The 15366-nt window shown below is 45.2% G+C and overlaps 1 protein-coding gene across 1 annotated transcript in view; it reads left to right on the top strand.

Annotated features, from left to right (window-relative positions):
• il1rapl2 (interleukin 1 receptor accessory protein-like 2) overlaps nucleotides 1–15366 on the top strand; it is a 236921-nt gene that overhangs the window by 124489 nt on the left and 97066 nt on the right. Inside the window, exons 3-4 of the mRNA XM_061236197.1 lie at nucleotides 12596–12782; nucleotides 13419–13572. Of these exons, the coding sequence (XP_061092181.1) occupies nucleotides 12596–12782; nucleotides 13419–13572 (341 nt within the window). The remainder of the gene's footprint in view (nucleotides 1–12595; nucleotides 12783–13418; nucleotides 13573–15366) is intronic.

A 15366-nucleotide genomic window follows, 5' to 3' on the forward strand; every position in this document is an offset into this window, starting at 1 on the left:
TTAATCTGCTAGGTTTCCGCCCACTACTGGATTCTGTTTAAACCTTAGTGGATTACTTTAGTAGATTCGAAACTGTTAGCTAAACCTCCTAGTTCTGTATTATCAGCAAATTTAACTAAATTACTTTCAATGCCTCTGTCAAGGTCATTTATTTAAATGAGGAAGAGCTGTGGTCCAGAACTGAACCCTGTGGGACTCCACTTCCCACAATACCCTTCCAACCCCCCTCTGAAGTGGCTCATGTAATTCCTATCATCCTCAATTTGATAATGATGAAATGCTTTTTGTAAATCTAAATATACAATAACATAAGGCCTGCTAACATCAAAACACTTGGTAGCTTCCTCAAAGAATGCCAAAAGGTTTGTCAGGCATGACCTGCCCTTGTGGAAACAATTTTGCCTATGCCTTAGAATGTTATTATTTTCAATAAATAATTCCAGTTTGTCTGATTGATAGATTCCAGTATTTTATATGTGATGCAAGTTAGACTGATAGGCCTGTAGTTTCCCAGATCAGTACGCTCCTCTTTCTTATATATTGGTATTATATTATCATATTTCCTTATATTATCATGTTTCCAGTCATCCGCTATTTCTCCAGTTTTTCTAAAGACCATCTAAAAATATTTGCCAGTGACTTAATTATCTTGGGAATATGCCATTGGGGCCTGCTGCCTTATTTGTCTTTAGATTATGTGATTTATCCAGTATTTCTTTCTCCCCTATCTCAATATCGTCTAAGACATTCTCAGTATTGAATATACCTTCCGGCCTATTAACCTCCTCCCTGGTAAATGTTCAACAAAGTAGCCATTTAAGCCATCATCAATATTTGTTTTTTTATATAGCAGTTCTCCTTTGTTATTCTTAATTCTTAACTTAACCGCCTCCTTAAAACTTTCCTTTTCCTACTACAGTATTGAAAGAAATGCTTGGGATTGCATTTTGCATCTTGTGAAATTTAGCCTTTTCAAATAGCCTTTTGGCTAACCATAGTTATTTTTTAACCTTAGCATGCATGCAGCTCATTGCAGCTCTCCGCACAGCAGTGACTCTGTGACCTTGCACCCCCAGAATCTGAAGCAGCCCCCCAACACCTGTCAGACAGTACCCAATAGGCTCGCTCCGCTAGCTCAGTTATCCCACAGATGGATGCTCCTCCCCTTGTTTTTATTTATCTGTAGCCATGAAAGAAGATCTCATGGCAAAATGTTGCTGTACATTTCATTTTATACTCTATACCTTTAGGCCTGCGCAAAACAAAACACATCTTCACTCCATCAGAAGGATGCCTCTAAATCAGCCCAGGGATTATATATATATATTTTTACTTTTATTATTTTTCACTTTGCTCCTGTCATCGTGTTCTTGTACTTAAGCTCGGGCCTGACTTGAGATGGTCCTCCGAGATCCCGCAAGTAATCTGTGCCGCGCGTCCTTTCTGCCCGTTTATGAGATAATTCTGCCGCCTGCAATCGGTTGGGTGTCACGGTCCGCACTATAACAAAGCACTCCGCCTTCCTAACCTTTCCATTAATCCAGCCGTCCAGGGGCTGCCTCCATGCCTGACAGGATTTGAATCACCACTGCCTCTCCACTCTCTTTTAGATACTAAACACAGGGCTCAACTCTGACATTAAACAGCATTTAAGCTTCTGTAGCACAAGTAGCTTAGCTGTGTGTTGTAACATTGCATGTCCTAGTTTCTAGTTGCTTGCCGCAGCCTTAGATTTTCTCTTTGAATCTTTTTTAGTGATTTGTATATTTGTTTTTAAACCAAAATGTTTACTCATTTTCTACTGTAAACAACTATCTCATCTATTATCAGCCTATTTTTCCAAGAAAGGTTTGTAAACATATTATGCTCACAATTTCATAGTCATTTTAAGCTTCACGGCATGACAAAAAACACAAAGCAAAAACTCTCAGAAAAAAATCAATATAAAGGTAGATTCATTATATGTGAACCATGGAACGGCTCTGTGGGAGAAAATGAATCAGGCCACCTCAGAAACAGTGTCGTTGTTAAGTAAAACATTTCGCTTTGGTTAAGCCAAAGGTGGTGGAACAGTTTTTGAATGCTCGACAGAGAGAGAGAGAGAGAGATAGAGAGGGAGAGGGGGCGAGAGAGAGCGAGGAAGAGAGAGGAAGAAAGAGAGAGGTGGAGAGAGAGAGAGGGTGAGAGAGCCGCTCTCCATGCAGAAGACACAGGCTCTCACGGCTGAATCGCCGCATTCATTTGCAGGCGTGTCGCAGGCGGAGCTCCATGGTGGTTATCTCCCGTGGAGAGATGTCACCTTGGCTGGAGGCTGAACACCCCTGGCACACACACACACACACACACACACACATAGCCTGGAGGCTGAACACCCCTGGCACACACACACACACACACACACACACACATAGCCTGGAGGCTGAACACCCCTGGCACACACACACACACACACACAGGCAGGAGGCTGAACACCCCTGGCACACACACACACACACACACACACATAGCCTGGAGGCTGAACACCCCTGGCACACACACACACACACACAGGCTGGAGGCTGAACACCCCTGGCACGCACACACACACACACACACACACACACACACACACACACACACACACAGACAGGAGGCTGAACACCCCTGGCACACACACACACACACACACACACACACACAGGCAGGAGGCTGAACACCCCTGGCACACACACACACACACACGCATAGCCTGGAGGCTGAACACCCCTGGCACACACACACACACACACACACACAGGCTGGAGGCTGAACACCCCTGGCACACACACACACACACACACACACAGGCAGGAGGCTGAACACCCCTGGCACACACACACACACACACACACACACACATACACATAGCCTGGAGGCTGAACACCCCTGGCACACACACACACACACACACACACACACACAGGCAGGAGGCTGAACACCCCTGGCACACACACACACACACACACACACACAGCCTGGAGGCTGAACACCCCTGGCACACACACACACACACACACAGGCAGGAGGCTGAACACCCCTGGCACACACACACACACACACACGCACACACACACACACACAGCCTGGAGCGCTGTGAGCCACCCGGCCTCTACTGGCGGCAGGGTGTGGGAACCTGAGTCCCTCCCAACATACAGACACGTACACACACACACACACACACACACACTCACACGCGCGCACGCACATGCACACACACATTCACACACACACACACACACACACATATAAACTTACACACAGACACAGGGTCACATGAACACACATGTAGGCACACATGCATGTACACATACACATCTTGTACACGCACACACAGACACATGCAGGCACACGTGTATGCACCCACAAGCACACACAGTCACACACTTGTGCACAGAAACACACAGAAACACACACACATTTGACCAGAAAACAAAGACTTCTTGAAAGCTTCAAAGCTGTACATTTTCCCTGCCCTTAATAAGTACTTATTTTTCCCCCTCTATACTCTGTAGGGCTCTTTGTCAGGCAAAATGGTTCTTTGTGTAGGAGCTTTCACCCTTTGCATATATAACAGAGGGTTCCATAAAGAACTGAAAATGGTTTCTCTATGGAGACAAGCCAAAGAACCCTTTTTTTTTTCTGAGTGCACTCACTTCAGCTAACTAATGTCTGCATTTTGAGTCATCACTATTGTCATCCACAAGCATACAACATGCAAGGAGCACAACATCTGGATCACATGCAGCCCTCCAACTGACCTACCTGAGAGGCGGGCTATTCCACCCCATTCAGGCCACAGAGTACTACAGGAGAGAGCTGGGACTGGCTGGAGGGGAAGTCTATAGCTTCCAGGGGCTAGCCCTGACCTCTGTTAATAACGAGCTGAAGACTGAAATTAGAGCATATGATGCGCTGTGCTAACGGTGAAAGCTGATCTTTCAGGGGAATTTTTGAAGAGCGGGGAGTGGATTTGACTAAATGAGGGGGACGTTAAATGAGGATGTGCGCCGCTGTGTGAAAAGGATATTGATTTGAGGGGAACGGAAAATTTAAGAACATTTGATGGACATACACGCCCACTGGTACACGAGGATGCCAAATTTTGTTATAGGCATCTTGTTTTCCTCAAAGTTGATAGAAAAAAAACGTTGGTGTCAAAATACCTTTATTTTTGGAATATATACTTAAAGACGTGTTCATATGGTGATGAAGAATTGTAGGCGGACTGGCTGGAATATGCTTTAATAGTTGCACTGTTACATACTGTCAGTGAGCAGGTAAAGTGGCGTACCTCTGGTGGTGGTTCCATAAAAGTTTACAACCTTCCACAACAACGCACAATTCTGTTCCTTGTTAGGGTGCAGGAAGGGCTAACAAGCAAAGACCATCTGTTCTTTTATCAATCACCCTGTCTCAGTGCTCTCAGGGTTCAGTCACTGAATTACTTTAAGCATGGGATGTTTCAAAGCAGGTTTAGGGTATATTCATGTTTCAGTATTATTTTGCTTGTTTCAGTGTGACTGGTGCAATGGTCTAATTTCCACAGCAGTATACCTAGGACTTGGTAACCATCCAGGAACCTAGGGAGAACTGTGGAAACCTGCCCCCGTTGCCCACCTGTCTCTATCTCTTGACCAGCACCCACCACCTTGAGAGCAATGTTTCTAAATCCAAATTGACTAAATTTGGATTTGGAACATTTATAGATGGCGGTCAAAGGTCTGGTTTCGAGATAAAACCAAGCAATCTGAGAGAATGTACTCAGACCCCTATGCACATAGTGCGTGTAACCTTTGTTAACAGGTATGACTTTTAAGACCCTGCAATTTGGTTTCTCTCGTAATGATTTAGATTTATATTTAATTTGTAATTGAATGTGATTAAGTAAGTAACCTGCCTGGTAAAATAAATTGTTAAAAACTCGATCTGTGTGCTTTCACTTACTGTTACACAGGGAATGCTTGGTTGCCCCCTCGAGTAAGGAACTAGGGAGGATGCAAATTTACGCTTAATGTATCACGGCGTATTGCACCCGTAGACCTCTGACAGTAAATCAATCGTCTCCGCTTGGCAGTTCATTCCTGTCGAGAACAGCCATAGCTAATGTTGGTCTTCTCGTGCCCCTGAGCCGCCATCAGCCACACCCAAAAGTAACTATTCCTGCGACCTCTGTAATGACTTTAGATATCTAGCCAGCTCATGAGACATGCACGTAATGGCCAGTGTGACATGCAGCGGGACCAGCACAGGACTGTTCAGAGTACATCTCAGTACAGGATTCCTGTAGCAATCGAGTCTAAATTATAAATAAGAAATATACCAAAGGTAGATAACTAATCTAAATCATTATTAAAATGGAGTCTGATAATACGAAGGTAGATTTATTGGCCCTATTGTGGAGATTCTTCGTCAGCCTGGACCAGTAGGAAGCGGAAGGCAGAGTGGTACTATTGTCTTTGTAACTTGGCTTATTTATTGGCTGATCTAGTCGCTCTGCATAGCGGTCATTAAGGTTTAACCCTACTAACAGTCTTTCAGCAACACCAGAAGGACAAGCACGCAGATACCTTTGCCCTCGCTAAATTCCGTCGGTGGGTTAGTGTGGGGCTTACAGTCTAAACTGAGGAAAAAGCTCATTTTAATTTCTGCTTTTAAAGCAGGAGGGATTGTGGAGCGGCTCAGACACACTACTGACAAGCCCAATTTGAGCATGTGCTGTGTGCCTTTAGTTACTAAGTCACTTGAAAGCCCATTAAAGGATATTTATTTGGCACAGTTACACAAATTAGCCAGCTGTTCAGATTCATGTTTATTGTGAGCATCTTAGTATTGCTGTGGCAACATTTATTGATGCAATTTTGATGAGTCTTCCAAATGTCCATAAGATCGCTTCTGCAAGATAGATAATAATAACTGTAGACAGAGATAGTAGTACATCTAATAAAAGTAAGTTGTTTCAGTTATTTTTAAATTCAATCTTAATTAAATATGGCGTGTGTGTGTGTGTGTGTGTGTGTGTGTGTGTGTACGTGCACAGTCCTAGCCTGCAGTATTTGGTGCCCTTGGCAAAATTTCAAAGGGTACCTTTCCTTCCTAAATTGGACACCAGATGGCTTTGACCTCTTCATGTCAATGCAGAATTAGTTAACGTTCTCACATTCGATCTGAGCTCTAGATCCTTGTTTGTGCCCACGCCTACGGTGGACCACAAGGACAACCCAGCTACAAAAACAGAAGCACAAACATCACATTTCAAAACATTAATTTCAAAAAGCAAAAACAGAAACTAAAGGAAATGCAAGAAGGAAATGTGCTGCAAGTTCAGAAATGATGGAAATTAAAAAACAACAATAAAATAACAATATAGACACAACAGAGGAAACCGGATTGTTACACCACCGACAGAACAATGCAAGCTGTATGCAAGTGGCTTATATTTCCAATGCCTTGGACCACTGCAACTATATGCCTGTTTGTGTGTGTCTGTGTGTCTTGCTGCACTGCAGTTGGTGTACTATCAGATAACACCATCAAGATATGAAGTAAAGAACACTGGGGGGTAAGACAGATGGACATTTATGAATATACTTTGAAAACCTGACCACGCTAGTTCTCTCCTCCTGGCCAGCTGAAGGACAAGGAGACTCATTTCTGGGCCAGCAAATAGCACAAGTAATTTTCTCTTGGTTGAATTCCTTAGAAATCTTATACGAGCATCAAAGGATAAATCAGAAGTCATTTGAAAGCCCATGAGTTTGAAGGACTCCCCACATTCAACAGGTTGACCATTATCTGCAGTTGCTGAAAGGGTGAGTCCATTGCCTGGTCATCTGATAATCTCAGTCATTGCATTTATATTGTTTCAGTGACAGACAGGCAGTTTGTTTCGCCCTGTTCTACCAAAGCACATATCGCAGGGTGAGCTCTACTGCAAAACAGGGTAACCCTTTATTTCACTGCCCATTAATTACCTCGTAAAAAAAACAGGTGCTTATTTGGTAACTAGAAACTATTTTGATTGCAGAGGTAACTACTATTAACCAGGCTGTAAAATATATTTACATCATGCTTACATATTGTTGTACTTACCACTGAAATCAACTAATTATTACACAAGTAGCTGTGTACTTACCCAGTAAGTACTAGGTAATTAACAAGCGTTACCCAAAACAGCTCTGTGATGAACTAGGTCATCTGCATACTCCACGGGACACGTTGACCGGAACACGTGTATGAATACTGCTCAGACACGGAGCAAACCCTCGGGGACCAGAACAGTCCCCTGGGGGACCCCTGAAACAACTGCCCCTGGTTCTGAAAAACAGTTCCCCCCTTTCCCAGTTCACTCACCATGCTCCAAATAGCGCTTAATAATGAGCCAGACAGGGCAGGAAACACCAGGATCTTTGCCTATTTGGAGTTCAGAAAAGTCAAGGAAATGTATGTCAGCACAGGCTTAGCTTATATTCCTCACACCGCCCCAAATAAATGAAAAAATAATTTAACGGATTAATCACTGAAAACTAGCTGCTACTTTTATGTTAGTGTCGCACGCACGCCTTCGTAATGATATTCAGAAAAGATATTTTAGTCCGTGACAGTGCATTGCAGAACCTTCCAGACTCTTTATTGTAGCGAGAAACCTCATTATTTCTTTGTTTACTTATTCGAAAAGGTAAATAATGGCACCATTCATAATCAAACCAGCCGCCCAAGCCCCGCAAATTGCTTCAATCTGAATATCAATCTCTTTAGTAATGTAGCGGGCCTTGAGCGAGCCCACGGCACCCGCTGTAGTGTACGCATCATAACCGATGCCAGCCTCGGGCCCGAACGAACCGCACACACACACACACACACACACACACACACGCACACTCACACACACACACTCACACACAAGCAGCTGTTTCTCCTCGGCGTTCATTAAGGGAAATGTGTCGCTCTCTGTGTGCTGGCTGGCCGGCTCGGTAAGGCCCAGGGCTCAGTCACTCGGCGTCACACTGGCCGGTAAGACTTTGCGCTCTGCTGCGTGTGACAGTGTTCTCAGGAGCGGAACGCTTCCTGATCGCCCCCCGTCATAATTACGAGCAGGAGACAGGAAGCCTCGGCCGAGAACGAGGACGCTCGTTAAGGCCCCTTCCGCTAACGGCTTTTCCCCTTTCCGCCACCGGCTTCTCTAAATCACCACTTTGTTAACTCCTGTTGCCGTGGAGATGGCGGGAACAATGGCCGCCGGTGTTTAATGGCAGCGCGGCGCGGAGCAGAAAGGAGCCTGCAGCGTAAGCAGGTTTGAGGAGATTTTCCATTCCCCAAAAGGACAGGCCCGCTAAAACCAGCACCTCGTTGACCTTGGGTGGTGAATGTAGCCATTGATCCAGCAGTGAATTGCTTCAGACTGTCGATCTGTGAGGTGGCTTTAATCGTAAACATTAAGAAAGGACAGTGAATACACAAAAAGAAAAGAGAAAATCGAATCAAGGGACAGTTTCCCTAACACCGATATTTGTTTATTGTTTCTAAGATCTCAGAGGAACATTATGAAAGGAACATATTGTCTCTATTTGCATAAGTAGCTTTATTTGTCACTAAATGCTTTGCTATTCTTTCCCAGTAGATAAAATTATTATTTTTACTTCATATTTTGACTCTTTTTTCTGAACAATCATGGGCAGATTATATTTAAAAGATGCAATATTTGTTCCGTCACGTTGGTTACAAATTCATTCACAGCTAATGAGCTAAAAGATTTTCTGCTTTTTCCAGTTAGTGTATCATATGAAATACAGTGCTTTTTTTAAATCAAAGAAAGCCATTTACAGTATGAGAGGTCATAGGGATATTCTAGATTGTTATTTTTCTTCATAAACTAATTTGAAAGAACCCCATTAATAAAATATTAGTCAAGGATCACACGATTAACTGTCATATTTACCTATAGATATATTTTCATGAAGCTCACAGTAAAGTAGACATTTTATGAGTAACACCAATTAGGACCATAGGCAGGTATGTAGTCTCTGCTCAGTAAAATGATATTTAGGACTGTTGCCTGCATAAGTGAGATATCATGCAGTCAGTGTTCCTTAATGAGTTTTTGAGGGCAGTGCTTGGGAACTTTGTGAAAATCATTAATATGTAATTATGTGTGTGATTCTGACATTCTGCCAAACAGCGGCGATTCGTAACGTTCGTTGAACGTGATATATCAAGGTTCTGTTAAATTCCGCAGTCCTCACCGCTCGACAGCCAGGCCATCTCACACTTGAGTTATGTTCACAGGGGTAATGTGTGAATTTATGTAAACTCCTCAAATACCTTAAATCGGAGCCAGGGCTGTGGTGGTCCTGGCCTCCGTGGTGGCAGCGGAGGTTCCTGCCAGTAATTGAACTTCAGTGACTAATTCTTGGGTCTCTCAGCATAATTGGCCTGGAATCCACAGCCTCATTTTCCAATAATTGCATGTTCAAGAGCCTGTTGACGGGCTTAAAGAATGAGGTTCATAATTTGTGAATAAATCATGCAATTTCATCGGCGTCGTTTCCCCTTGAAAAGTCCCAACGGTGGGCAAATCGCGGAGAGGTGGGGGTGCTACACACACCCCAAACCTGTTCAGTATCGTGCAGACTGGCAAAGTCTACAGCCTCAGGTTTCCATAGTGATTGAAAAAGAGGAATTGGTTCAAGACCTGCATAGGAACACGGCCATTTTGTGTTAAACCTTTAAACCCTGTGTACCCAGCAGCTCTCCAGGGCCACAGTGAACCTTTGCTCTATTGGTGTTTGGTGTTAGTGAAGACCAGTACATCACATGTCTGTGTTATCCATTTTCAGGTGTTTACAGCAGTGCTGTACCTTTTAGTGTTTATGGATACTCCAATCTGGCCCTCAAATCCAAATCCAAGCCCTGGTTTTCTTTTCACCTGAGTAATTAATGCTACTGATTGGCCAAACTTACTTCACACCTGACTCCTAGGTAAATGGAGGGTGGAAAACCTTTGGCCCTTAAGGACCGTGATTTGAGTAACAGGGCCTTAGACTCTGGACTAGTGAGATGTTTAATTTGGGACCAATACCTCTTGCTACTTTTTTGGTATGCTGAAAAGTACATTTCACATGATACCTTAGGAATATTTGGGGAGGGGGAGTGTATGCAAATGTGTTTGCCATTGACAGCCTATCAAAAGCTCTCTCGGAGGACCAGATGTACATGATTATAATGAGTCAGCAGGATACAATTACAGGGCTGGCATATTGTATTGCAAATCTAAAATATCCATTGGCAGCAAATCTGAATCCCTCACCATTAAGCATATAATTAAATCAGAGAGGTGTTACTTAAAGGTTTTCATCCGGACATAATTTCTGTGAGAAGGAATTAAGACTGCAGGCACGACACTTGAACAATGGTGTGCATCTCCGGGCTGTCTGAGCCAGAACTCTCAAAAATATCCTATTCTTTTGCCATCAATAATCACAACATCTGTCTAGCCTTTTTGTTGCTGTATTTTTAAACTCTTAATTAATCAGGTACTCCTTAATTGCTAATATGAGCTGTGTTCTTTATTGGTTTCAATAACGTGCATTATATGCATTGTATTTCCAACTGAGGGTTATAAGTGCCTGCCTCTGTAGTAAAGTAGCTAGATCACTTTCAGTGATTGATAAAAAAAATAGTCACGTGTGCCTTGGTAATTATATCCAATTTACTGTGAGTCTTTTCTTAGACCTTTCTTGTTGGGTGCCTATGCAGCACATACCCAACTTTAACTGCATCCTTTTTAAATTGAACACTTCCCTTGACTATTTAATTTCTTATTCTACAGTATATTCTTGTTTCCATGTAAGGAATACTTAAAAGCTTAAAAGAATATGCATACCCCCCCACCACCGCACACACTTCTGTCGAAAGTGATTGTGCTTTTTTGTCAAGAAGAGTTTATTGTTTCAATTCCCACGTGTATACCGTATGACATTTTGTTGATGCTAACACTACTTGTTACTTGATGATGGACTGCCAAATGCTGTTTTAACAAAAGAAAACTGTCATAATGTCCATGCTGATGATGGCATTAACCAGAAACATGTTCATTACATTGGAAAACCAGTGCATTTGTAGAATACAACATAGAAACATTTGTAAAGAACTGAGCATCTTTGCATACTCTTTTATTTATTTTAAAAATTGTGTTTCGGTTTCCCCAGTTAACAGTGCGGCTCATGTCTGACAACACACGTGCGCCCTTCTGTTCCTGTTACAGATGAGATTACCACCAGCCTCCGACACTTCGGTCACCTGTTTGCGCCCAATATTTCAGAATAAATCATTTCCAACGAGACGAGGAGCTCAGTTATGACATTCGCATTTACCGGAGCCGACCCAGGCGTTCCGCGGCATAGCCGCGAGACAAACACGCACGCAGAGATGCAGAGAGATGCACAATGTCTGCCTCGGAGCCAAACACGTGTTTCGCGCTGAATGATAAATCTTGACACGGTACGAGCCTCGTTTGCTCAGCAAGGTCCGCTGCTCAGCGGGTGAGGGACTGACACGCGGCTCCCGCGCACCGCCGGCCACCTCGCGCGTTCTCACGGCCACGCGGGCGCTTTCTTCGAAGGCGCGGTGTCGCACGTGTCTTCGGCCTGTTGAGCGAGGTGGCACATGAAGGGAGTAGTTCAGCCTGCCTGGTCCTACTGTCACCGCACTGTGGTAATCATCAAAGTGTTTCATTTAAGGAATTCAAACAAGAACGTTTGACGCGTGAAAACCTTCAGAACCCTGCTGTAAAATCCAGTTATGTCAGCTTGGTCAGCTTGAAAATTGAGCTGGTCAAGCTGGTGATAAGCTGGTCTAGCTGGGCGTGAGCTGGTAGGCCAGCTATTGCTGATAGCTTGCCTGAGCTGGTAGCTCGTCAACCAGCTACCGGCTGTTTCAAAACATAGCTTGGGCTGGTCAAACCATGTCGAGCTGGAAGCTGGTCTGAACTGGTCAGTTAGCTACCAGCTGTTTCAAAACCTAGCTGGAGCTGATTTTTTCAGCAGGGAAAACATTCCAGACCTGAAGGGCCACAGTGTCTGCAGGTGTTTGCCTGCTATCAGCAGCCAGTTAAGGCCATGAGAACAAGTCGTGTGGACTTACATTACTCAGTCGTCCTGAGACACACAGAAAACCGTCAGACACTGCGGCCCTAAGACCTATTTCTAAGACTGGAGTTTGTCACTCATGACGTGTCACAACAACGTGTGGGTGGCCTGTAGTGTAGTGGTAAAGGTACATGACTAGGAGCTGCAAGGTCGGTGGTTCAAATCCCGATTTAGCCACCATAAATGATCCGCTCAGCCGTTGGGCCCTTGAGCAAGGCCCTTAACCCCCACATTGCTCCCCGGGCACTGCACGGTGGCTGCCCACTGCTCCTAATAACTAGGATGGATGCAGAGGACAAATTACCCCACCTCATCATTATTATTATTATTATTATTTAAAAAGTGACAAGTTCCTATTGAAATTCAATGTCTTTATCTTGCCAGATAAGCAAAGCTGAGGCGACACTCACCTTTGTTTTTCTTTTTTCCTTCAGAAACTCCACGTACTGCATGAAGGTGTCTATGTCCCTGACCGTGGAGGACAACGACGACGGGCTGTGCTTCAACAGCAAGATCCGGCACCTGGAGAAGGCCGAGATCACCAAGAGCAAGACCATCACCTGCCCCGACATCGACGACTACCTGGCTCCGTACAAGCAGCCCATGATGACCTGGTATAAGGTAATAACCGTAACAACCGCCGCAGTAACCCAGCCGTAGCCTCGACCTAAACAGCGGGGTGTGTAGGTCCGCACAGGGGAGAATGGAAGTTATTGTCGCTGAATGCAGGTGTAGCTGTTTCTCTGTAGAACTAGCGATACCTGGCTCGTGAATGTGTGTGTCAGACAACCTCCTGGAGCAGTGCTTTCTACAGCCTGCTGCTTAAGAGACAGACAATGTTATCTAAACCCTCAAAGAAGCGCTATAAATTCTTTCATGTTCCTAACCTGAGGTCACTCCTCAGCAGCTCTTCACTAAAACTCAATAGTAATTCTTTAGCTCGAAACACGGGCTGGAAATAGTGCTGGCAAAAAAAAAGGTGTAGACAGGAAAGTCATTATTTATTTCCACAGGAAAATTCAACAGCATATGAAGGACAGCTTATGCTTTGTATATAATCCGCACACATATATCCCCCACTGTCTATTCAGCGAAGCAATTCCAGGCTGGTACAGTGACACTAACCTCAGGTAACCTGTGGCTGATTTCAACCAATTAATTAACCTAATTAGGACCTAAAAGCATATGTGCAGAGGAGTGGAGGCAGATGGCCTGGCAGCCAGCGCCTCCATTCACACTTTCGTTCCTCGCCTCCAGGAGTGTCAGAAGAAGACCTGGCGGAGCTCCATCGCCGTGAACACCACCAGCGTGTGGATCCCGGAGGTGGAGGAGGAGGACGGGGGGAACTACACCTGCGAGCTGACGTACGGGAGCAGGGTGGTGCGGCGGACCACGGAGCTCAAAGTGACGGGTAGGCCCCGCCGCTAACGTCGCCGATATCCCCTGGAGTAGACGGGCTTCTGCAACTTTGTGTACGGTCGTGGGCGGGATGTAGCTGGTCCATGTGTTCTTCTGAGCTAGTACAGGAAGAGGTCGTACCGGTGCTGGTGTGTGTTCTAGTGTGTGTGTGGGTTTGTGTGCATGTGTGTATGTGTGTGTGCTTGTGCGTGTACGTGTACGTGTACGTGTACGTGTACGTGTACGTGTACGTGTACGTGTACGTTTGTGTGTGTGTGTGTGTGTGTGTGTGTTTGTGTGGGTTTGTGTGCATGTGTGTATGTGTGTGTGCTTGTGCGTGTACGTGTACGTTTGTGTGTGTGTGTGTGTGTGTTTGTGTGTGTTTGTGTGCATGTGTGTATATGTGTGTGCTTGTGCGTGTATGTGTACGTTTGTGTGTGTGTGTGTGTGGGTGTGTATGTGTGTACACATGTATGTGTGTACCTTTGTATGTGCGGGCTCGTGAATGTGTGTGTATGTGTCTGTGTTTGTTACTTCTGTGTTTCTGTGTGTGCGTCTGTGTGCATGTTGCTTCTGTTTGTCTGTGTGTGTCTGTGTGCATGTTGCTTCTGTTTGTCTGCGTGTGGGTATGTGTGCATGTTGGTTCTGTTTGTCTGTGTGTGTCTGTGTGCATGTTGCTTCTGTTTGTCTGCGTCTGCCCGTGTGTTGGTGCGTGTGTTCATGTTTGTCCCAGTGAGGTGCATGCTGGGACAGGCTGGCGATCGGGAGGGAGCGTGTGTCTGAGTGACGTTGTTGATGACGGAGCTGGATCATTCAGAGCAGAGTGACGTCCGCAGAATAAAGTTTTCTGAGCTGGAGTACATAAGCTGACTGACACTGACTGAATAAAGTTTTCTGATGTAGACCGTACAGAGCTATCTGGCAGAGATCTTGCTGACACAGTCCTTGCTGAAGGCGGCTCTCTCGCTGCGTCGGAGAGTGGAGAGCGTTTTCCCAGGCTCAGGAATGACTCGGAGTAAATGAAATATTGTGGAGAGCCACAGTGGGACACAGCGGAGCACTTTCAACAGCCCTATTTATCATCCCGCGGTTTCCGGAAGCTTCTCCGGAGTGCCGGCGCGTCGCCCCGCCGTATAAACCCCCGCTTCTGCCGTGACGCGATATGGATTTATTTGCTTTTTTAATCCTATGTATTTGGGCTCGTGCTCCCTTCCTCTCCCTGCCCCTATCATGCCGAAACCAGAACGCTGGACCCCAGGGCCGCCACACACAGTCCTGGACACAAGGAACAGGACCAACCGCAGCGTGAAATCACCGCTCTGGCTGACTCAGTCTGCCCCCCTAGCCTAGCCTAGACTAGGCTGCCCCTCGTAGCCTCCTCCTGAATAAATAATAATATCCATCCATCCATCCATCCATTATCTGAACCCGCTTATCCTGAACAGGGTCGCAGGGAAGCTGGAGCCTATCCCAGCATACATTGGGCGAAAGGCAGGAATACACGCTTTTATCTAACATAACATAGTTAAGACTAACAAGAGGCCAATCCTTCCTCGAGCAATGTGTGGTTCAGTGCCCAACAGCTGTGCAGATCTTATCGTGGCTACACCGGGATTGAACCACCAACCTTCTGGGTCCCTGTCATGCACCTTAGCCTCTAGGCTAGTGGCTGTCCCCTGCTGAATACGGCAGAGCCAATCAGACCAGGGCGCGACATCGTAAACATATGTGGTGGTCATTACTCTGCACAGCATCCGTACGATCACAACACGCAACACTGATCCCGCAGTCACTGCACACACAGCGC

The sequence above is a fragment of the Conger conger genome, chromosome 3, assembly GCF_963514075.1.
Source record: "Conger conger chromosome 3, fConCon1.1, whole genome shotgun sequence".
NCBI lineage: Eukaryota > Metazoa > Chordata > Actinopteri > Anguilliformes > Congridae > Conger > Conger conger.